The sequence below is a fragment of the Trichomycterus rosablanca genome, chromosome 4 (assembly GCF_030014385.1).
Source record: "Trichomycterus rosablanca isolate fTriRos1 chromosome 4, fTriRos1.hap1, whole genome shotgun sequence".
NCBI classification, from domain to species: domain Eukaryota; kingdom Metazoa; phylum Chordata; class Actinopteri; order Siluriformes; family Trichomycteridae; genus Trichomycterus; species Trichomycterus rosablanca.
Window position 1 is genome coordinate 5906990 of NC_085991.1, and position 22517 is coordinate 5929506.

The 22517-nt window shown below is 38.3% G+C and overlaps 1 protein-coding gene across 1 annotated transcript; it reads left to right on the top strand.

Annotated features, from left to right (window-relative positions):
- Nucleotides 1-1163: 1163 nt before the first annotated feature.
- Nucleotides 1164-16135, top strand: klhl18 (kelch-like family member 18). The gene is made up of 10 exons (XM_062992993.1): nucleotides 1164-1298; nucleotides 5555-5685; nucleotides 5879-6019; nucleotides 6110-6308; nucleotides 7165-7325; nucleotides 8770-8906; nucleotides 10026-10248; nucleotides 10557-10661; nucleotides 13899-14010; nucleotides 15749-16135. The coding sequence occupies exons 1-10, from the start codon at nucleotides 1164-1166 to the stop codon at nucleotides 16133-16135; spliced, it is 1731 nt and encodes a 576-aa protein (XP_062849063.1).
- The last annotated feature ends 6382 nt before the right edge of the window (nucleotides 16136-22517 follow it).

Genomic DNA, 22517 nt, shown 5'->3' on the forward strand with positions numbered 1-22517 from the left:
AGGAAATTAAAGAATGTATGTAAACGTTTTACTTTTGTAATAAATAACTGTAATAATGCTGTTTCCTGCAAGTCTTGGCATATTGGCCTGAAAAAATATTTATACAAACCCTATGTCCAGTAAAGTTGGGAACTTTTGTAAAATGTAAAATAAAAATGAATCTGTGCTTTATGTAATTCTTTTAAATTTTTACTAAACTGACAAAAGTACTGACCAAATTGACTGCATCTTGTAAATATAAGAAAACATTTAAATAGTGTCCTGAAACAAAACTCAAAAAAACAAAATAGGGCTTAGTGTTGGCAAGCGAAGACGGGTCCTGTCTCACCGCTTTGTGCCAAACATCTTGCAAGAATTGTGAATCAAATCAAAAAGAAAATTAGTCAGTGTGAGTGTGCGTGCTTGACTGGCCCGCCTGCAGCCCAGACCTGTCTCCTATTGAAAGTAAACCCTGCAATCGATTGGCACCCTGCCCATGGAATTCCTGCATTGTGTGCTGTGACCAGGATAAAGAATTGAATTGAATTAAAAGAAAAATCAACACCACTCTTATGTTTAAAGTTAATTTGTGGCAGCACTAGGAGTCGACTTAACACCACGTTCTCACACATTTAAGTGCAATGCTCTTAATAAAACTAGGATGGCACAGTGGCTCCCTCCTTCCCTCCTCGCCTCACAGCAGGAAGGTCCTGGGTTCGATGCCCAGGTGGAGCAGTCCGGGTCCTTTCTGTGTGGAGTTTGCATGTTCTCCCCGTGTCTGCGTGGGGAAGTGCAAGTGAGGTGAATTGGAGATACAACATTGTCCGTGACTGTTTCGACGTTAAACTTGTAAACTGATTAATCTTGTGTAACCAGTAACCTGTCCTGTCATGAATGTAACCAAAGTGTGTAAAACATGACGTTAAAATCCTAATAAATAAATAAATAAAATAAAACTAGTAATTGTGGCAGAGACTCGAATCCAAAAATCAACTCCTAAAACCGACTCCATTACGTCTGTAAGCTGACTCGGAGTCGACTCCGATTTGTGGAATCGACTCCATTAATTCCACAGGCTGACTCGGAGTCGACTCTGATTTGTGGAATCGACTAGTCCTACATTCCGGTTATGGTGTCCGGCGAGGTTCATGTTCCGTTTTGAAAATTAGTTTTCCCTTTCCTCAATGACGATGGGTGACATGATATCCGAAGAAATAGAAGATTTGATGCATTTTTCTGTCCACGATTTACCATGCCGTGGATATTCGGTCATGGAGGAGATCCGGCGACAGGGGAAACTCTGCGATGTCACCCTTAAGGTAGGAAAATGTTTGGATCTGGGTGTTTTAGACGCTCAGCGGCTCCCCTGCTAAGGTGTGAGCTATGCTAATGTAGCACAGCTCAGTGTCAGCATGGAAGTGAGTGAAGCTGACAGGCAGCTGTGTATTATTCAATTAAAATCATCTCAGGAGGATAAATCATGAAGTTTGAATTGTAGAGTTACATTATAATAGCTGTCATGTCAGTTATCTTAATGTCTGGTTGGATTGGGGTCAGTGGATCAAACTAGCTTAGCTTAACCAACACTGCAGCCTGCTGTGCTCAGTCATGTGTCTTAATAATTTAGCTGGATAATTCTGTGTCATTGTTTGGGATAAAGGTCAAAATTATCACAATAACTGTGACAACCAGCTTTACACAAGCTGTCAGCATTTTACCGGCTGTAGATCAGCTGTCATGGTGGTTCAGATTGTTAAGACTGATTAAAATGCAGTGCATCTAGTTTTGGTTCCTTATTTGTTTAAACCAACTGTGTCTAGTCCTTTTGACAGGTTTGTGAATTATAGTCTTGTTAAAGATACCATAAGCTGTATTTATTATTCTAGGAAGTCTCAGGTCTCAGACTCAGTTATTAAGAATTTATTTAACATCATGTTTTACACTTTGGTTACATTTATGACAAAAACAGTAGTTACTCATTACACAAGATTCATCAGTGATTTATTTAATGTCAGACACACTCATGGACAATTTTGTATCTCCAATTCACCTCATTTGCACGTCTTTGGACTGTTGGAGGAAACCGGAGCTCCCGGAGGAAACCCATACAGACACGGGGAGAACATGCAAACTCCACACAGAAAGGACCCGGACCACCCCACCCGGGGATCGAACCCAGGACCTTCTTGCTGTGAGGCGACAGTGCTACACACCCGTTATTAAGAAAAAGCAAAACAAGGTGGGAGTCAAAATCCAACCGGTTGATTTGAGACCAGGCCAGGCATTGGCCCCGTCTCAAAACCAGTTCAGCCACCAGGCAAAAGTTCAATACAGGCGCTAACTAAACATTCTAATTATAATTAACAGCGATGCACTTGGTGTTAAAGCTTTTCCTGACAACATTAGTGTAGTTATTGTAAGTTGATAAGCAGAGTTCCACTTTTATACTGGAACATGATGCAAAATATTCACACTTGATTGTGAAGTTATGAATAATAAATAACTACTGTTACACGGATTCACGTGTGTAGAGTATAACATGCAGTCAGACTCCATACTGATGCACATTGGCCTCATTGTTTGTGATTTTAAAGTGTAATAATGATTTAAACAATTGAAATTTCCTGTTTGGCTGTAAGCACAGTTGAGGATGTGTACGAGTGTCTTTCAGATTCAAATTTTCAGATTTAAATGCTCAGACATATGATCAGATCATAATACATCAGCAGACATTGAGTGCTTGGTCGTTTGTTTAGCCCAACCACTAAATATTTAAATATTTGTCTATGGAAAACACGTGCTTTCATGCGCCCATTGTGACCATGTGCTCATATCTTTATAACACCCAGACTGAACTACATAGATGATTAGTGCGTCCTCATCCTAATCTGATTTAAGATTAACACCAGATTACACCCTTAAAACTACACTCATCTGTTTTCCAAGTTGTCCTGCAGCATTTAAATCCTGTTGTATGTTATGCAGGGATGAATTCTGTCAGTGTGTGTTTCACCTGACTGGTTTCATGACCTTTTCATCCACACACCTGCACAGCAGGGGGAAGGTTTATGTAAATTACCCTTATGTGGAAGATTATTGCTTGTTTTTTATTTTTATGGCCTGTTTGCATCGCCTTGATGATGTGAAAGGGTATGCAATGTTGAAATTACTATTGATTTATTAGAATGGATTTATTATGCTTTATTTAACATGCTTACTAGCTGACTCACATCAGTAGTTACGTCATCTTTCCATGTGTAATAAAAAGCCGTCCCATAGACTCTGGTTCATGGAAATACTAAGTGATTTCTATATTAATTTAATGCTTGAAAAGCAGATTTAATGGTGCTTGGTCATTTAATTATAAAAAGTTGCCATCTGGATCTGTTCAAAAGAAATTACGCAGTGATTCTGTCATAAATGATTCCTCACTACTGAATCATTACTGGGTATTTACACCGATCAGCCATAACATTAAAACCACCTCCTTGTTTCTACACTCACTGTCCATTTTATCAGCTCCACTTACCATATAGAAGCACTTTGTAGTTCTACAATTACGGACTGTAGTCAATCTGTTTCTCTGCATGCTCTGTTAGCCCCCTTTCATGCTGTTCTTCAATGGTCAGGACCCCCACAGAGCAGGTATTATTTAGGTGGTGGATCATTCTCAGCACTGCAGTGACACTGACATGGTGGTGGTGTGTTAGTGTGTGTTGTGCTGGTATGAGTGGATAAGAAACAGCAATGATAATGGAGGTTTTGAACACCTCACTGTCACTGCTGGACTAAGAATAGTCCATCAACCAAAAATATCCAGCCAACAGCGCCCCTGTGGGCAGCGTCCTGTGACCACTGATGAAGGTCTAGAAGATGACCGACTCGAACAGCAGCAATAGATGAGCGATCCTCTCTGACTTTACATCTACAGGGTGGACCAACTAGGTCGGAGTGTCTAATAGAGTGGACAGTGAGTGGACACGGTATTTAAAATCTCCATCAGCGCTGCTGTGTCTGATCCACTCATACCAGCACAACACACACTAACACACCACCACCATGTCAGTGTCACTGCAGTGCTGAGAATGATCCACCACCCAAATAATACCTGCTCTGTCGTGGCCCTGTGGGGGTCCTACAGTCTTCTATATGGTAAGTGGAGCTGATAAAATGGACAGTGAGTGTAGAAACAAGGAGGTGGTTTTAATGTTATGGCTGATCGGTGTAAATTATTTTTTTTATTTCTGTTTTTGTATGTACTGTAAGCTCCACGTTTAAAAGGATTCCTGTTAAAGCATATTTTATAATTAGAGCTGGAGGCCTGAATTGACATGCTAATGGTTATTTACATCATATGTACAGAGCATGTAGTGTTTTGTACAGATACAGAGAACATACAGGTCGAATACACAGGACTGGACATTAATGATTCCTTGGTATTTCAATTATCCGTAATGTGACGTCTTGACCCGGTAAATTGCGTTGTCAGTTTACTCAGCATTTTGACGCTGAGGTGCTTTTACACATCGCACCTACTTTAAAATTGCTCATTAATTCCTGGGTAAACGTGGATGTGTGGAAGGGGCTTTGGTGTCAGTCATACATGCAGTCGCTCTGTTGACAAACCAGCCAGTTGAACTCCTTTCATCTTTCCACCAACAATGTACCTTCTGTCAAAGCCACTTACATCTCTTTCTTTACCATTTTTACTTGGACGGCTGATACAGGACACAATCCAAGCAACTGTGGGGTTAGAGTTGCAGCTTGGTAGTAGCCCTCAACCTTACCTCTTAAATAAAAGGTCTTCTAGTCATTTTGACTCAAAATTAAAGCCTGATCAGCATTTTCTCCATACTCCATAGTACTTTTGCAGCTTGTACCACCCATGCGTTGGCCAAGACTATCACATTTATATACACACCACAGAGAAATCTAAAAACATCTGCAATTAATACCTGTCTGTATTTGAATTTATGTGCCTGCTCCTATAAAGCAGGCATCCTGTAAAGACTGTTATAGTTGCACTGTGTTTTTAGTAGCAGTGCGACCTTAAGATATTATATAAGATATTATATAACCAAGGAGGATGGGAGTCCCTGCTGGGTCTGGTTCCTTTCAAGGTTTCTTCCTGTATTTTTTTATTTATTTTCTATTTATTTATATAAGTCATTCTGTCTTTTGCTGCTGGGGATCTATGATTGCATTCAAGGAGGGTATATTGCTCCTCTGACCCGTCCTTCTTTTCGCCCATGCATTCTGCACAGGCGCCTCTATCTGCTAACCAGGGTCATTACACAGCGTTTGAAGACCCCACCCACTTGTAGTCCGGTCATCACAACCAGCAAACTGTCTAGTCTACTGCAGGCACTGCCAACTGTTCCCTCTAGATGGTGCCCAGCCGACCGGTGGCCGATCCGAGTTTCGAACCGAGTTCCTTGCCACTGTAGCCCTCAGCTTGCTCAACTGGGGTTTTTGGTCTGTCGGTCCCGGATTCTGTAAAGTTGCTTTCAGACCATGTCTATTGTAAAAAAACAGGTAGGTTTAATTATGTGTGCTTCTTCTGTGTGTGTTGTAGGTGGGAGAGCACAAGTTCAGCGCCCACAGGATCGTCCTTGCTGCTTCTATTCCCTACTTCCATGCCATGTTCACTAATGATATGGTGGAGTGCAAACAGGACGAGATCGCCATGCAAGGCATGGATCCCAGGTAGCCATGTTCAGACTTCGGTTTCGCTTTTCACGTTGTTCTGATTCCAAGAGGATTAGCTTTATCTGTGTCTGGAAAATCCACTCAGCCCACTAGGTTGCACTGTGTAGTTCTGATGTAATTCAAACCACACTGTACTGATGCATGGAGCTCAGCTGACAATCTAATTCTGCTTTTATTCCTCCCCTTATAGTGCTCTGGAAGCGCTTATTAATTTCGCCTATAACGGACACATAGCCATAGACCAGCAGAACGTTCAGGCGCTCCTGATCGGCGCTAGCTTCCTTCAGCTGCAGAATGTCAAAGACGCCTGCTGCTCTTTCCTTCAGGAGAGGTACTGCACGAGATCGAAGCTGCCAGACGCTGACACCGTGTATCTTCTCAATCTCATATCACTGTATAAACGTCATTGCTTTGATCCTAGGTTACACCCTAAAAACTGCCTGGGCGTGCGACAGTTTGCCGAGACCATGATGTGCACGACGCTGTACGATGCTGCCAACAGCTTCGTTCACCAGCATTTTGTGGAGGTTTCGGTGTCTGAGGAGTTCCTGAGCCTGCGGACTGACGAGGTGCTCGAGCTGGTGGGCTGTGACGAGCTCAACGTCAAGGCTGAGGAGCAGGTTTGTGTGATCAGTCATAAAGTAAATAAAGGAGCTTTAAGGACATGAGTACAGGCCTCCAGCTGTTTGATCTCTCTCTCTCACACAGACACAGCTGTATTTGCTTTGTATACAGCTGCTAACCTGAGGCTGTTCCCTTCAAATCCATCAACATTCATAGATTCATTTCTTAGTTTCTTTATACATTTACATTTTCAGCATTTAGCAGACGCCTAAATCCAAAGCGTCTAACAGTACAGTTACAGTGTACAGTTTGAGCAATTGAGAGTTAAGGACCTTGCTCAAGGGCCCAACAGCAGCAACCTGGCAGTGGTGGGGCTTGAACCGGCAATGCTCTGATCACTGGTCCAGTACCTTAACCACTAGGCTACATAAATTAACATTTACATTATCGGCATTTAGCAGACGCTTTTATCCAAAGTGACTTAGAGTACTGTACTGTACCTAACTTGAGGGTTAAGGGCCTTGCTCAAGGGTCAAACAGTGGCAACCTGGCAGTGGTGGGGCTTGAACCAGCGACCTTTCAATTACTAGTTCAGTACCTTAACCACTAGGCTAAAACTCCCCCTAAATCACATTCAGGGTGGCACCATGGCTCGGTAGGTAGCACTGTCACCTCACAGCAAGAAGGCCTGGGTTCGATTCCCAGGTGGAGCGGTCTGGGTCCTTTCTGTGCGGAGTTTGCATGTTCTCCCCGTGTCTGTGTGGGTTTCCTCCGGGAGCTCCGGTTTCCTCCCACAGTCCAAAGACGTGCAAGAGAGGAGAAAAGGAGACACTAAATTGTCCCTGACTGTGTTTGACATTAAAGACTTGAACTGATGAATCGTGTAACGACTACGTTTCTTTCTTCTTGTAGGTTTTTGAGGCAGTTCTGGCATGGGTGAGGCATCAGCGGGAGGATCGGGAGTCCTGCCTGCCTGAGCTGCTTTCCAAGACCAGGTTGCCCCTGTGCAGACCTCAGTTTTTGGCTGACCGAGTCCAGCAGGATGAGCTGGTGCGCTGCTGTCACAAATGCAGGTCTGCTTCCACATAGGTGTAACCTACAGAATATTTTACTAGGGTTGTTTCAAATTGAATTCTTGCATGTATGAAAACCACCATAATGGTATTATCGGGAATTAAAAAGCAGGGTTTTATTTTAGTTTATTTAATGTATTTCCAGGGTGTAAATCCACTTCAGATTTACATATGCATAATTTGACTCAATGGAAATTTATGTTCACTACACGGACAAAAGTATTTAGACACCTATGTGTCTAATTTTTTGGTTTACAAAACCGTGCGTTTCAGCCACAACGGTTGCTAACAGGTGCTATAAATCAATTATCTTAAAGAAAATGAAATGCTTCCAACTTTGCAGCAAGAGTTTAGGGAAGGTCCTTTCCTGCTACAGCATGGCTGTACCCCTGTACACGAAGCAAGCTCTATAAAGACATGAATAAAAGCTTTGTTTAGATTAAAGAAACTCCAGCATCCGGCACAGAGCCCTGACCTCAGCCCCACTGAACAGCTTTGGAATGAACCAGAACAACAATCGAGGCTTTCTGACCAACATCAGTGCCCAGCCGTACAAAGGCTCTTTTTAGCTGATGAGCACAAATTCCCACAGACATACTTCAATGTATTTTGAGAAGCCTTCAGAAGAGTGGCTGTTATATATCACATAGATGTCATTTTATTTAAATTCCATTTGTTTTTGAAATGTGATGTCCAACAAGCTCATGGTCAGGTGTCCAAATACTTTGACCATGTAGTGTATGTACATGCCAAAAACAAAACAACACCACAGATGCACATCTAACATTTACACTCGGGCATTTAGACAAAACAAAACAATAATACCGCTGCACCAACCGAGCGCTCTAATTTTCACAACCCTGATATACATGTACTGAATGGTTGACTGGTTGGTATTGTGTGTGTTGTTTTTAAACTTCCCTAAAATATCCCTTATATTGAGCATGACAGAATTTCACCTTAATTTTTTTTGTTGGATGCAACAGGTAGTTTTTGACAACCTTTTAAGGACAGAAAGAGAATGAACCACGGACTAAGTTTCCGCACTTTTTTAAAAACTCTATTTATTAAGAATTTCAAAAGCAAATAACATCAGTTTTCTACACAGTCGCCTTCTGATGCATATTTCCCAGCAGCGCCGTGCCAACATTTTAATGCCATCAGCAGGAAATGTTTTCGGATGAGCGTGTAGTCACTTTCACATCATCACATGAAAATCTTCTTCCCCTTAAAGCTTCTTTGAGTGTCCAAAAAGGTGGAAATCAGATGGCACTAAATCAGACACGACCGATTCCTACTCCTCCCACCTTCACCATTTATAACCAGAGTATAAAAGTGCAGAAACTTTTTAAAGATCCCTCGTAGAATAACCTGTTTTAAATATTGTAAATGCAGCATTTTTACTTCACGTTTGTTTTGGTTTGACTTTTTTTCTCCCTTACAGGGATCTAGTAGATGAGGCAAAGGATTATCATTTAATGCCGGAGCGGCGGCCACACCTACCTGCCTATAAGACCCGGCAACGATGCTGCACGTCCATTGCTGGGTTAATCTATGCTGTCGGAGGACTCAATAGTGCAGGTTTGGTTTCTTATTTTAGCTTTTAAAGTCTTTGTTCATTGTTCCCTACTTCTACCCCCGTTAGGGTTGCATTTATAAGGGGGATCATTAGTCTCCATCTTGCCTTGTCCATAAACCTCCTAAGCACCTTCCCCCCAAAGAACTCTCAACCCTCATCTGCACATGCTCAAACCGCCTCAATCTCTCCTCCCTAACTTTCTCCAAAACATCCTACCTGCACTTGTTCCTCTAATAAACCTGTTGCTAGTACGTGCCCCCCCAATGGCTGGGTTTCACTAATCACTTCTAGTTTACTAAATCCCTGTTAAGCTTTAAACTAAGACTGTGGATTTGAAACAAAGGATTTGTTGTCATGAATAGTCTGGCTTTGTGTCTGGGAGTCTGTTTCTTAAAAATGAAAGTGCTTTTAGAGTGAAAATGTAAGCATGTGGAACAATATATAATTAAATATGATGTATATTATGCTAGGACTCTGGATAGTGGGTCCTTTTAGATGTACAGATGGGTAATAAAAGAAAAAGTTGAATAAAAGTCCAGACAGTCCAACTGCTGACCAAGCGCCACTTAACCATTATTTTAAACCTTGACGATGATGGCAAGTTCAATGGTGTAAAGACCTTAGGCAGTGGTGTACAGAGATATGGGGGTGGCATGGTGGCTAAGTGGGTAGCACTGTCGCCTCACAGCCAGAAGGTCCTGGGTTCGATCCACAGGTGGGGCGGTCCGGGTCCTTTCTGTGTGGAGTTTCCTTCGGGTGCTCTGGTTTCCTCCCACAGTCCAAAGACGTGCAAGTGGGGTGAATTGGCGACACTAAATTGTCCATGACTGTGTTCGATATAACCTTGTGAACTGATGAATCTTGTGTAATGAGTAACTACCGTTCCTGTCATGAATGTAACCAAAGTGTAAAACCTGACGTTAAAATCCTAATAAACAAACAGAGATATGATGTACACCAAGAGAAAAGTTCAGACCTTAATTCTTGACCCTAACCGTAAGAAAGGTTCGAGTTAACCATAGCCCCTACCTCTGGATCTAAATCCTGTTGAACTGTTATTGCAGACTTCAGTTAGAAATTTCTGACCACTGCTGTTCCCTGACCTGGTGTTTTATCCACAGGTGACTCGTTAAATGTCGTAGAAGTATTCGACCCAATCGGTAACTGCTGGGAACGCTGTCAGCCAATGAGCACGGCCCGCAGCCGAGTGGGCGTAGCTGTGGTGAACGGACTGCTTTACGCTATCGGTGGCTATGACGGCCAGTCACGGCTCAGCACTGTCGAGGTCTACAACCCAGAAACGGACACGTGGAGTAAAGTGGCCAGTATGAACAGTCAGCGCAGGTAAGACATTGTGTTCTGATAAGTGATGTGTGGTTTAAAAATGCTAACCTCCATGTCTGGAAAAGTTGAGACATTTTCTAAACTGTGATAAAAAGACAGACACACTTTTATTTTAAGCACTAGAGCAGCTATTCCACCTTCTGCATGTTTTTGGAGGTAAGAGGAAAACGGACTACCTGTAGGAAACCCTCACCGTAACTGAGAAACTGTTGCTGTGCAGCTGTGTCACTATGCCTCCCATAATGCATGATTAGGAGTGAAAATATTTGAACACTTTGTATTTTCTCTCTTTTTTTCTTGACCTGAAGTGCGATGGGAACGGTTGTGGTGGACGGACACATTTACGTATGTGGTGGCTACGATGGCAGGTCATCACTCAATTCAGTGGAGTGCTATTCTCCAGAAACTGACAGGTTGGTTTGGTCTTATTTACAGATTCTTTGTTTCTGTACCAACATGTTCTTCTTTTATCTATAACAATAACAATTCTAAATACAAATAATAAGATTATATGTATTAATAGAAATAATTAGATTAAATGTATTTATAGAAATAATAAGATTGTATGTATTAATAGAAATAATAAGATTATATGTATTAATAGAAATAATTAGATTATATGTATTAATAGAAATAATAAGATTATATGTATTAATAGAAATAATTAGATTATATGTATTAATAGAAATAATAAGATTATATGTATTAATAGAAATAATTAGATTATATGTATTAATAGAAATAATTAGATTATATGTATTAATAGAAATAATTAGATTATATGTATTAATAGAAATAATTAGATTATAGGTATTAATAGAAATAATTAGATTATATGTATTAATAGAAATAATTAGATTATAGGTATTAATAGAAATAATAAGATTAGATGTATTAATAGAAATAATTAGATTATATGTATTAATAGAAATAATAAGATTATATGTATTAATAGAAATAATTAGATTATATGTATTAATAGAAATAATTAGATTATATATATTAATAGAAATAATAAGATTATATGTATTAATAGAAATAATAAGATTATATGTATTAATAGAAATAATAAGATTAGATGTATTAATAGAAATAATTAGATTATATGTATTAATAGAAATAATAAGATTATATGTATTAATAGAAATAATTAGATTATATGTATTAATAGAAATAATTAGATTATAGGTATTAATAGAAATAATAAGATTAGATGTATTAATAGAAATAATAAGATTAGATGTATTAATAGAAATAATAAGATTATATGTATTAATAGAAATAATTAGATTATATATATTAATAGAAATAATAAGATTATATGTATTAATAGAAATAATAAGATTAGATGTATTAATAGAAATAATAAGATTATATGTATTAATAGAAATAATAAGATTATATGTATTAATAGAAATAATAAGATTAGATGTATTAATAGAAATAATAAGATTATATGTATTAATAGAAATAATTAGATTATATATATTAATAGAAATAATAAGATTATATGTATTAATAGAAATAATAAGATTAGATGTATTAATAGAAATAATAAGATTATATGTATTAATAGAAATAATAAGATTATATGTATTAATAGAAATAATAAGATTAGATGTATTAATAGAAATAATAAGATTATATGTATTAATAGAAATAATAAGATTAGATGTATTAATAGAAATAATAAGATTAGATGTATTAATAGAAATAATTAGATTATATATATTAATAGAAATAATAAGATTATATGTATTAATAGAAATAATAAGATTAGATGTATTAATAGAAATAATAAGATTATATGTATTAATAGAAATAATTAGATTATATATATTAATAGAAATAATAAGATTATATGTATTAATAGAAATAATAAGATTAGATGTATTAATAGAAATAATAAGATTATATGTATTAATAGAAATAATAAGATTAGATGTATTAATAGAAATAATAAGATTATATGTATTAATAGAAATAATAAGATTATATGTATTAATAGAAATAATTAGATTATATGTATTAATAGAAATAATTAGATTATATGTATTAATAGAAATAATTAGATTATATGTATTAATAGAAATAATTAGATTATATGTATTAATAGAAATAATAAGATTAGATGTATTAATAGAAATAATAAGATTAGATGTATTAATAGAAATAATAAGATTAGATGTATTAATAGAAATAATAAGATTAGATGTATTAATAGAAATAATTAGATTAGATGTATTAATAGAAATAATTAGATTAGATGTATTAATAGAAATAATTAGATTAGATGTATTAATAGAAATAATAAGATTAGATGTATTAATAGAAATAATTAGATTAGATGTATTAATAGAAATAATAAGATTAGATGTATTAATAGAAATAATTAGATTGTGTATATATACTATATGGATAAAGGTATTGGGACACCCCTCCCAATTTAGCATAGTCAGTTCGTCTTTTGCTGCTGGAAACTCCAATCATGCCTCATGCTCCCTCCGACGTGTGCACAGTCCACAACCCTTCTTATTCACCCGTACCTATGGTAAATTCAGGGCTACTGACCAGGGTCCTTTTCCCATCTTGCAGACTTACTGACCCAGCTGACCGGTAGCAGTGCTGACCCCTTCTAATTCTTTAATTTATGTGTTTCAGCAACAACAATAGGTTGACTCATGTGTAATAACAGTTATATGTGTAATAAAATCAGTTATATAACAGAAATTATATGCTTTCAACTTGATCCAGCATGACTGCACCCTTGTGCACAAAATAATCTCTATAAAGACATAAAGAAAAGTTCAGTTTAAAGAAACTCCAGTGGTCTGCACAGAGCCGTGACCTTAGCCCCACTGAACAGCTTTGGAATGAACCGGAACATCAACTGAGGCTTTCCTGACCAACATCACCACCCAGCCATACAAATGCACTTTTGACTAAATAGGCACAAATCCCCATAGACATACTTTAAGGTCTTGTGAGAAGCCGAAAATATCACATTGATGTCACTCTATTTCAATACCATTTGTTTTTTAAATGGGGTGTCCAAATACTTTTGACCATATAGTTATATATATATATATATTAGGGCTGTCGTTTAACGCGTTAATTAACGCGTTAAAATTTTAATGTGGGTTCTGGGGTCCTCCACGACATGAACTCAACCACTCACCTCACTGCCCCCCCCAAATCCCCCAAATCCCCCACCTCCCCCCTGGCTGCACTCGGCAAGTCATTTTTATTATATTACAATTTTTTCGTTAAGTAAAACAAAAAAAACTAAAACTGTGCATTAAAAATACCAGAGGCAGGAATTGTAACTTCTGAGTGACTTTTAATTCATTCTGTTCAGCCATCAGCAGATGCAATTTGTTGAGGGGGCCCAATTATTATTTTTTTTAACTGGGGCCCATGAGCTTCTAGTTACACCACTGGTGTTGCATCTAGAAATGGTTCTTGCAATAAAAATGTGCATAACTGTTCAAATGTTGCTTAATTAGTAGTTTGTGATTAATTGCGATTAATCGTGATTAATTTGGCTCTTTAATCGCGATTAATCTCGATGAAAAATTTGAACCGCATGACAGCCCTAATATATATATATATATATATATGTGAATGTGTCTGTGTTTCTCTTCGGGCAGATGGACGGTAGTAACAGAGATGAGTGCGAGTCGCAGTGCTGCGGGTGTGACGATATTTGAAGGGAGAATATATGTTTCGGGTGGTCATGATGGTCTGCAGATTTTCAATACGGTTTGTGAAAAGCTTCTGAACTATACTTTTATTCTTACATGTATTTATGCTTTTAAGGCACAAATGAAAACCATAATATAGGGGGCTTGTTTAGACCATATAAGTTTATATTTGGGCCAAAAGATTTTTAGTAGAAGAATAATACATATGCAGAAGAACGCATTAATATAGCACACCCCTGTATCCTAACCCTACTCCACAACCACGACAGAAGTCATCTGAGATAGCCATCCTTTAAAACAAGGGACAAGATGAGATTTCCACTCTAGAAGAACGATCTTTTGGCTTCAAATCTGCTAGGATCTGCTGCAAAATTTGAAACCTCTAAAAACCCACATATTGCTATTGCAGGATCACAGGATGCACATAAGCGCCAAGGAAATCAGAAAAGAATCTAAGTATATTAGACCTGACACAATGTAAAGCAGGACAGAGCCAAAAAATATGAACAAAAGTTTCATCTTTAACTTTACATGTCTCACAAAGTGAGGAAACAGGTAGCAGGTTTAAATCTCAGCAGAGCCAAGTTGGACATCCACACAAAGCAACTGTTTGAGAAAGGGAAAGTTGGACGGGGTCTCTTACCGATGCTGGTCTTATATGCAATCTCTGGGACTGGTCCTGGGCACCTGCACGAGTGGGGGGTTTGAGTCACATGGGGCATAGCGTGGCCACCATGTGCGGAAACCCAGAACTAGCGGGTGATAAGAAGTGACCGTAGATTGGACATGTGTTGGTGGGGGGTTGTGCAAGCAGCAGCAGATTCATGATTGGGAACTGGAAATGACTAGATAGAGATATAAAGTGGGAAATGCAAAGGGAAAAAAACAATTGTGGACCATGTGGTCTGAGATTATTTGATTGCTTCATAGCGACAGGTGGAATATAAAACACTCCTACCATTGAGAAACGTTTATTTAGTTATGGATTAGGACCTTTAGGACCAGTTACAAATGCTTTTTGGTGCCCTTTTAGACTGGCATGCATTATTTAATCATGCCAGGGTAAGTACTGTTTGCTGGGTACTTACTTCTCTTATCCACTAGGTGGAGCACAAAACTAAATTGTTAATACCCGTGTTTAAAAAGGGCCAGTTCGTAGTAGTGGATCTGAGTCGTGTATTGAGTGCATCCATGTGTCCTAGTTATTGAGTAATCATATCTGCCCTCTTTCTGGACATTAGGTGGAATAAAATAACACAGGGCCCTGTGGCAAATGCAGTATGATTGTAGTAGACCATCAAGTAGACCAACGCTTCTTAAAGCTCCATTATCTTTCTATTATCTCCATCTCGTGCCAGCCCACCAGCGCTGAGATCTCAAGCTCTCGTGTTTGAATCTCAGCTCTGCTATCAGCCGGCCAGGCGCTGCCACAGACTTACAATTGATTGTGTGTCTGTAAGGGGCAGAACAATGATTAAACAGGGTTTCCTCATAGATGAGGGCCGAAATGGATCTCCATATGAAATTGCCGGTGCTGGTGCAGGTAAAAAGGTGCATTCAGTACTGCTGCACGCATGTCAGAGGGGGCGTGTGACTTTGAGACCCTCCTTGGTCAGGAGTGGAGGTCTTTAGCAGTAGAGGTTATTATCTATCAGGTAATTGGGTACGACTAGATTGGGATAAAAATCGAATCTAAAATATTTACTCATCCTGTATAACTACCAGACATCAGAGAAGTCAAGTTTTAGACCATGTGTTGTTTGAATACTCGTTTAACCTGGTACTTTGTCTGTTAGGTTGAGTACTACAACCAGCACACGGCGCAGTGGCACCCAGTGCCTTCCATGCTGAACAAGCGGTGCAGGCATGGCGCAGCGGCCCTGGGCAGTCAGCTCTACGTGGTGGGCGGTTACGACGGCTCTGGCTTCCTGAGCGGCGCGGAGGTGTACAGCTCCTCAGCCGAGCAGTGGAGCCACCTGGTGTCTATGAATACCCGGCGCAGCCGAGTCTCACTGGTGGCCAACTGCGGTCACCTCTACGCCGTCGGAGGCTACGACGGCCAGTCCAACCTCAGCTCTGTGGAGATGTACGACCCGGAGACCAAACGCTGGACGTTCATGGCGCCCATGGTGTGCCACGAAGGCGGGGTCGGGGTCGGGTGTATACCCCTTCACCCGGCTTAGCCAAATATTTTGCGTAAACAGAGAGGTTTTTTATTTAAAAAAAAAAATGTTGTGTTGTGGTAACTTCTGAAATGCGTTCGTGCGTCTTGGTCTTGACGTTCCGATGTTATCGTGTAGGTTTGGATCTAAAGTACTGTGCTTCGGGCTGTGATGTTTGCACAAGGCACACACGAGGGCGTCCCACTGAAAGGGATTTGGTGAAAGCGCTTGTTTTTATTTTGAAAGTTTTTCACTTAAAGACTTGGGGGGTGTTTATGAGATGTCGGTGCTTGATGGTATGAGTCAAACCGCACTTGGACGGTCAGAGTCTGGCCAGTGCGTGTTTAAACAAGATGGTCCATTTAGAAGAAAAAAAAAAAAAAAAGACATGTCATGGTGGTAACATGGACCAAGCGCTTGACACTAGGGGTGATACAATACACTGATTTCACTGTAAAACACAGAATGCACCAAAACACACTGATGCACTAATATATCCAAAACACGGGCATGGTGCCTAAAGAAAATCCATTTTGTCCATAACATAAGAGGGCAACAGATAGTGTTGGTATAGCCATTGTTTGTAACTATCGTGCATTTCAGTTTAGGTCAGTATAGCTAAACTTAGATACCTTTCTTAGTTGGACCCCCCCTTAATAACTCTAGACCTTTATGTCCATTCATTCTCATTTTCCCTGAGAAAATAACACCAAATTAACAAACGTTTTTCTTATTTCCACATTAACTGGACATACACTATATGACCAAAACTATTTGGACACCTGACCATGAGCTTGCTTGTTAAACAAGTGATAATAATATAGGCCGAACTCTTATGAGACCTTTTCAGCTAGAACAGCAGCCACTCTTCTGAGAAGGCTTCTTACACTTTAAAGTATGTGGCTGGGCACTGATGTTGGTCAAGAAAGCCTCAATTCATGTTTCATTTCAAAGCTATTCAGTAGGGCTGTAGCTAGCGTGCTGTAGTGTGGTAAAATGTAATGTGACCATTTGAAATTGAAGATTTGTGTTACATTCTGAGTTAATTAGTTTAGGAAACACTTGCTAATGCAAAGTGTTTAATGTATTAAAGATAGAAATGAGTAAAGTAGGTACCTTAAAAGCGGAGCATTTAAAAACAATTGGGATCTGTGAGCTCTATTATAATTTATATAAGAAAATCAGTGTGGTTACACCAGAGGCGCCAATGGCTTTACAGCTAAATTCTTAATTTTTAATAGTTTTTTTCCTTATCATTGATAATACATGTCAGATGTTCAGGGCATTTTTGGATGCCCCTCAGTTAACTAATCCAATCTGAATAGGGCTTAACACTTATATGATAATGTAAGGTTTTATTAATGCATTTTTTTTTTACATTTAGATTTTTTTTAATTTAAAACTATATTTGTTTTGCATAACTTATTATATCAGTCATTGGAAAAAAAGTCTTAATATGTGTTTTGTTACACCCCTAGTTAATGGGCACTTTGTATAGTACAGCTTTTTAGCTAAATGTCTTGAGTCCAGTTTTATACAAATCACTTTTTGTTAGTGTGTGTTCATGAAAATGTGTGATTGTGAGTCAAGCTTCAGGAATAACTGACTCCACTAAACTGGAACCATTTACATGAGGATTGATGTTAACCACTGATGAGCAAAGGAAACTGGGAGAGCAAAATCACTTACAATTTCTAGGGAGTTCATTGTTTTTGTAATTTTATATTAATTATTAACATTTTATTTGGGATTTAATACTGTATGAAATGTTGTGATAAACACAGCAACAGTGGACCAACTTAACCTCGATATAACTGTGGAAAACATCCACCAGATGTGCCATAGTTCCAACAGCCATCATGCTGAACTACTGCAGACTAACAGAATAGTGTTTTATCTCTTTTCTGAACTCGACGGGCTCTGTCTGAAGAGGCCTTGTATCTTGTGGCACCTCTTGGTGAAAGGAAATCAGTTGTGACTGATGTTATTAGCCTGTCATACCTCCGCTAGCTTTCTACATTCCTTTACTTCTGGGTTTGTGAATGGATATGAACACATTGATACCAAAAATGGGTAAAGTGATGGCGTGCCATCACCTGCTGACCAGCATTATCAATGTCGTTTCTGTTGAGGTGGGAGTGAAATGAAATACTTCTGTACTTCTCTGTCCAACCTTTGATTGCATGTGGAAAATTACGGGCTTGTATATTTTTCTCAGCCAGCTGCAGCAGCTCTTAATTTGGGATTATTACTGACTGTGAATTTTGATTATTGGATGTCATTTTCTTCTGTTCTCTCTTTATAAGCTTCACTACCTTTTTCTGCTGATCTTGATTTTTTTAAATATTTTTATAGGCTAGATAATGTAACGTTCAGTCATGGTGCAGTATTTTGTACTACTTCAATTTTGATTTCTGAATCACAGATGTGTTTAAAGTTGTATTTTAGTTGTATTTTTTCTGCTCTTTTTATGTTATTGCACATAGGAATTTTCTATCTCGGCATTAAGAGGCAAGTTTATAGATGTGTAATATATATAAACAGATTGTAAAATGTTGATCATGAATCTCTAGTCTTTCCGTTTGTCCGATAATCTTTAGCTACCTCTGTTTGAGATGGAAGAGCTTGCGAAGCTCTGCTAACATGGTCACTGTTTTAACTGAAGGATCTCCAAACCAGTGAGTTAGATATTATGTGGGTCTTAATCACATTTCGGACATCATTTGTAAATGTAATAGTGTTATTTGTAAATAAATCATGTTTTTATGAACTCATATTGCCTGCCTTTGCATCTTTTAATTATTAAGGACAAATTTTATTCATATCATATATCATATTATTATATTAAATTACTTTCAGTAAAGAACTCTGATTTGGAACCTGTTCAAGTAAATTGCATATGATATATCCCGCTTTGGAGTTTGCTAAATGGCATATAAAGGACTCCTGAAACATGAAGGAAATGTTTCTCTGGTGTTTGGGCAGAAAAAGCAAGCACTACATCAAAAAGCAGTTGCTTTACATCACCTGGCTAACACCATTCCTGCAGTGAAGCATGGTGGTGGCAGCATCATTGGCAGGGAGGAGCAGGGAGGCTGGTAAGAACTGAGGAACTGATAAATGCAGCCAAATATAAAACAATCTGGAAAAAAAACTTTATTCAGATCGCATGCAAACTCAGACTGGAGCAACAGTTTAAACAGCCAAAACAACACTAGATTGGCTATGGAGCAAGTAGCCCAGCCAAATCCCACACTTAAACCCCATGGGACATCTGTGGAGGGACCTGAAGACATTCCCCTTCCAATCTTCAAGGCTCCAGGTGTACCATTCATCAGTTACTGTTTTTATGACGTTCGCTCCCCATGTCCAGTTTCGGTTTTCTCAGGGTACTTTGCTTTCTTCCCACCTCTGAAACACTGTGCAAAAAGCAACCCTGAACACAAACATGTTTAGTTGTGTGGTTGTGCTTCGGGTTGTGCCTCTGACACCTCGTGACGCAGGAGTGAATAAGCCCTGGAACCTGCCTTGCGGTTAGTAGGTGGTTTTTAGGACTGAGGCAGCAGTTATAACATTAGTGCCCTGAGCTAGAGAAAAGAGGAGCAATGATGAAAGGAGCTGTGCTGATATTTCTGCTTATCGCTTTGTTCCAAAGCTCATCATTAGCTGGGCCAGTGAACAGGCTTCAGTCGGTAGGTTTATTCATTATCCACCTAAAAAACCTGTCTTATGAAAGACTGCAAAAATACTGTGAAATTTTTCAACTTTTGAAAAATGGTGGTGCTTTGTTACTATAATTGTATTCTGATTTGATGCATCACATTCTGGGTGTAGGTTTAAAAGTATACTAAAAATGATGGAGAATAAAATAAAACCCTATGTATGCTCACTTCTTCTAAATCTTTTTAGATGTTTCAGTCGGATATTCAGTCAGAAAATGTGGACAGAGGATCTTTAGTCGAGCCTCAGGTGAGTAAGGTTTTTAAACTGACAATTCAAAGAAGCAAAGTGACTAAGCAGGTTATGCAAAACATGTCATATTTGCATGTTTGTTATTTTGCTGAAGTAACTGAGCTTCTGCTTAAAAAGAATACAATATGTAAAAGTGTTCTTTAGTTATTGAACAGTAAAACTAGTAAAAAGATAAATCTGTGTGTCAGCTCTAATGCAGAGGTTGATTGAACTGATTTTATTAAATTAAGAGCAGTAGCATCTTAGTGGTTAAGGTACTAGACTATGATCAGAGTCTATATTCAGTCGCTTTGCTTGTCTTTTGCATTAGAATGAGCTACTTAACTGTAATTTGCTTTGGATAAAAATAAATACATCAACTTCATTGAGAATGAGCGTTTCAGATAATTCTTGGCTACACAATTTTTAACGTATTTATACACTTCTAAGTACCTTGAATTCTATAAAGACTTTTTTATTTTACTAAAGGACCTCATGGCTAGTGGATGAACTGGTTGCTTATGGCTTCTGATGGAGACAAATCATCTTAGTACTGTTCCGAATTGTCTCAGTACTATGTTCGTTTGTTCTGTTTGAACAAGGATGGGCAAATAATTTTCCTAAGGGACCGCTGAGGGGCTCAATATTAATTTTATCCCTTTATAAAAAGCAGTAAATTGTATGGTTTGATAAGATGTTACTGGTAAGATTAGGAAATGTAAATGTAAAGTAGGCAGAGTAAAAACGGCAGCATTATATTGCTAATCAACATCCACAAAAAACAACTGTCAACAAAATGTGCAGGTTTTTGCATGAGTCCAGCATTAAATGAACTTTACACATTTACATTTTCTGCATTCAGCAGACGCTTTAATCCAAAGCGACTTACAGTATTGTGACAATATACAGTCAGAGCAATTAAGGGTTAAGGGTCTTGCTCAAGGGCCCAACAGCAGCAACCTGGCAGTGGTGGGGCTTGAACCGGCAACCGTTCGGTTACTAGTCCAGTACCTTAACTGCTAGGCTACAACTTTTTACAAAGTGTTATTGCTATTTTGCGTGTAGTTTAATTACCTCTTTTGCTGTTTTTATTTATTTTATCTTGTTTGACATACTATTTGGTCATTGCAAACCTGGTCTTGATGGCTTCATCCCTGGATGTGTAAAGCTTGGTAAAAAAGTCTTGTTTTAAAAGCTTAGCTAGCAATCTCTGAGATGTTTGTGATGCTCACGGCTTTACATTTTACTTCAGTATATAAATACTTAAAAAACATCTTGTTAAAATCTATACATTTTGGATCATATTTTAAGGTGAGTTAGCTGTTAGCATTTCTGAGGGCTAATAGCTAACTCGCGTCTCTCCTAAATTCTTGTTTGCCAACTCTTTATGAACCAATATACACTCTCACATATGCACAAACCTACAATTCTATGTTAATTTAAATATATATATATATATATATATATATATATATATATATATCACAGTCTCTTCGAAATAAAATAATACAGTTGTATTGTGTGTATAATGTACACTTATTTACGTTTGATTCCTAATTAGCTTTTACCTCAGGCGGACCAACGTCCAGGTTAGTTAGAATGATCATTAGAAACTAATCAGTGGAGTCAGTCTGTATGGTCTCTTCAGAAAGCAGGAGATAATGATTTGGATTAGATTTGTTTGGAGAACATTTTTGATTTAATTTCTGTTTAAAGTGTGTGTTCCCTCTTTCACAGGATGTGGGTCTTCGGCTGAGGAGGGCAGCCCCTGTCCCCCAAAAAACACCTGACCGCTTCTGCATCGGCTGCTTCTCCGTCATAGGAGACCCAACTAAACCACAGCAATAATCTACAGTTTTATAAACTATATCTATGAAAATGCATTAACTGTTTTTAAAACTGACTTTTTTTTTATTACTTGTGAGTGTTTTCTATAATGCAACTAAGTCTGAGCTTTGATAAATAAACACGGCCCGACTCTTGACCTTCCTAATCACGTCAGAATTGTGTGGTATTTTGACGCACCCAGAGCATTACTGCACCGGTAATTTGTGGATTTCTTGAGATTTTACATAATGACATGGATTTTGCACTGACGTCCATGTGGCTGACTCGCCGCTATGTCATTAGAACCGCAGAGTATTATTATAGTGCTTAGGAGTCGATTAAGATCAAGTCAATTACTCTCCCAACCCACCTACCAGTCATTTACTCATGCTGGTCCTTTATTCTCTCTCTCCTGGGGAAAACAAAACAGTGCACTTGCTTCAGTGGGCTATACTTTTAGAAAATGGCTTAAATACAGTATGAAAGTAGCCTATACAATTAAACACTTGGTGGATATGTGACTCAAAATGATGTATTTTTACAGGGAATGTTTATTAATGTGATATAGCTATGAGATCTTTACACACCGTAGAACCAAAAAAGCAAAATGTAAATGAAACTCAAG

Excerpts from the sequence above, each read along its gene's own strand:
- klhl18 (XM_062992993.1), top strand. The coding sequence starts at position 1,164 with ATGACGATGGGTGACATGATATCCGAAGAAATAGAAGATTTGATGCAT. Across the intron at positions 1,299-5,554 it reads TCTGCGATGTCACCCTTAAG|GTGGGAGAGCACAAGTTCAG; the intron begins GTAGGAAAATGT and ends TGTGTGTTGTAG. Across the intron at positions 10,249-10,556 it reads AGTATGAACAGTCAGCGCAG|TGCGATGGGAACGGTTGTGG; the intron begins GTAAGACATTGT and ends CTTGACCTGAAG.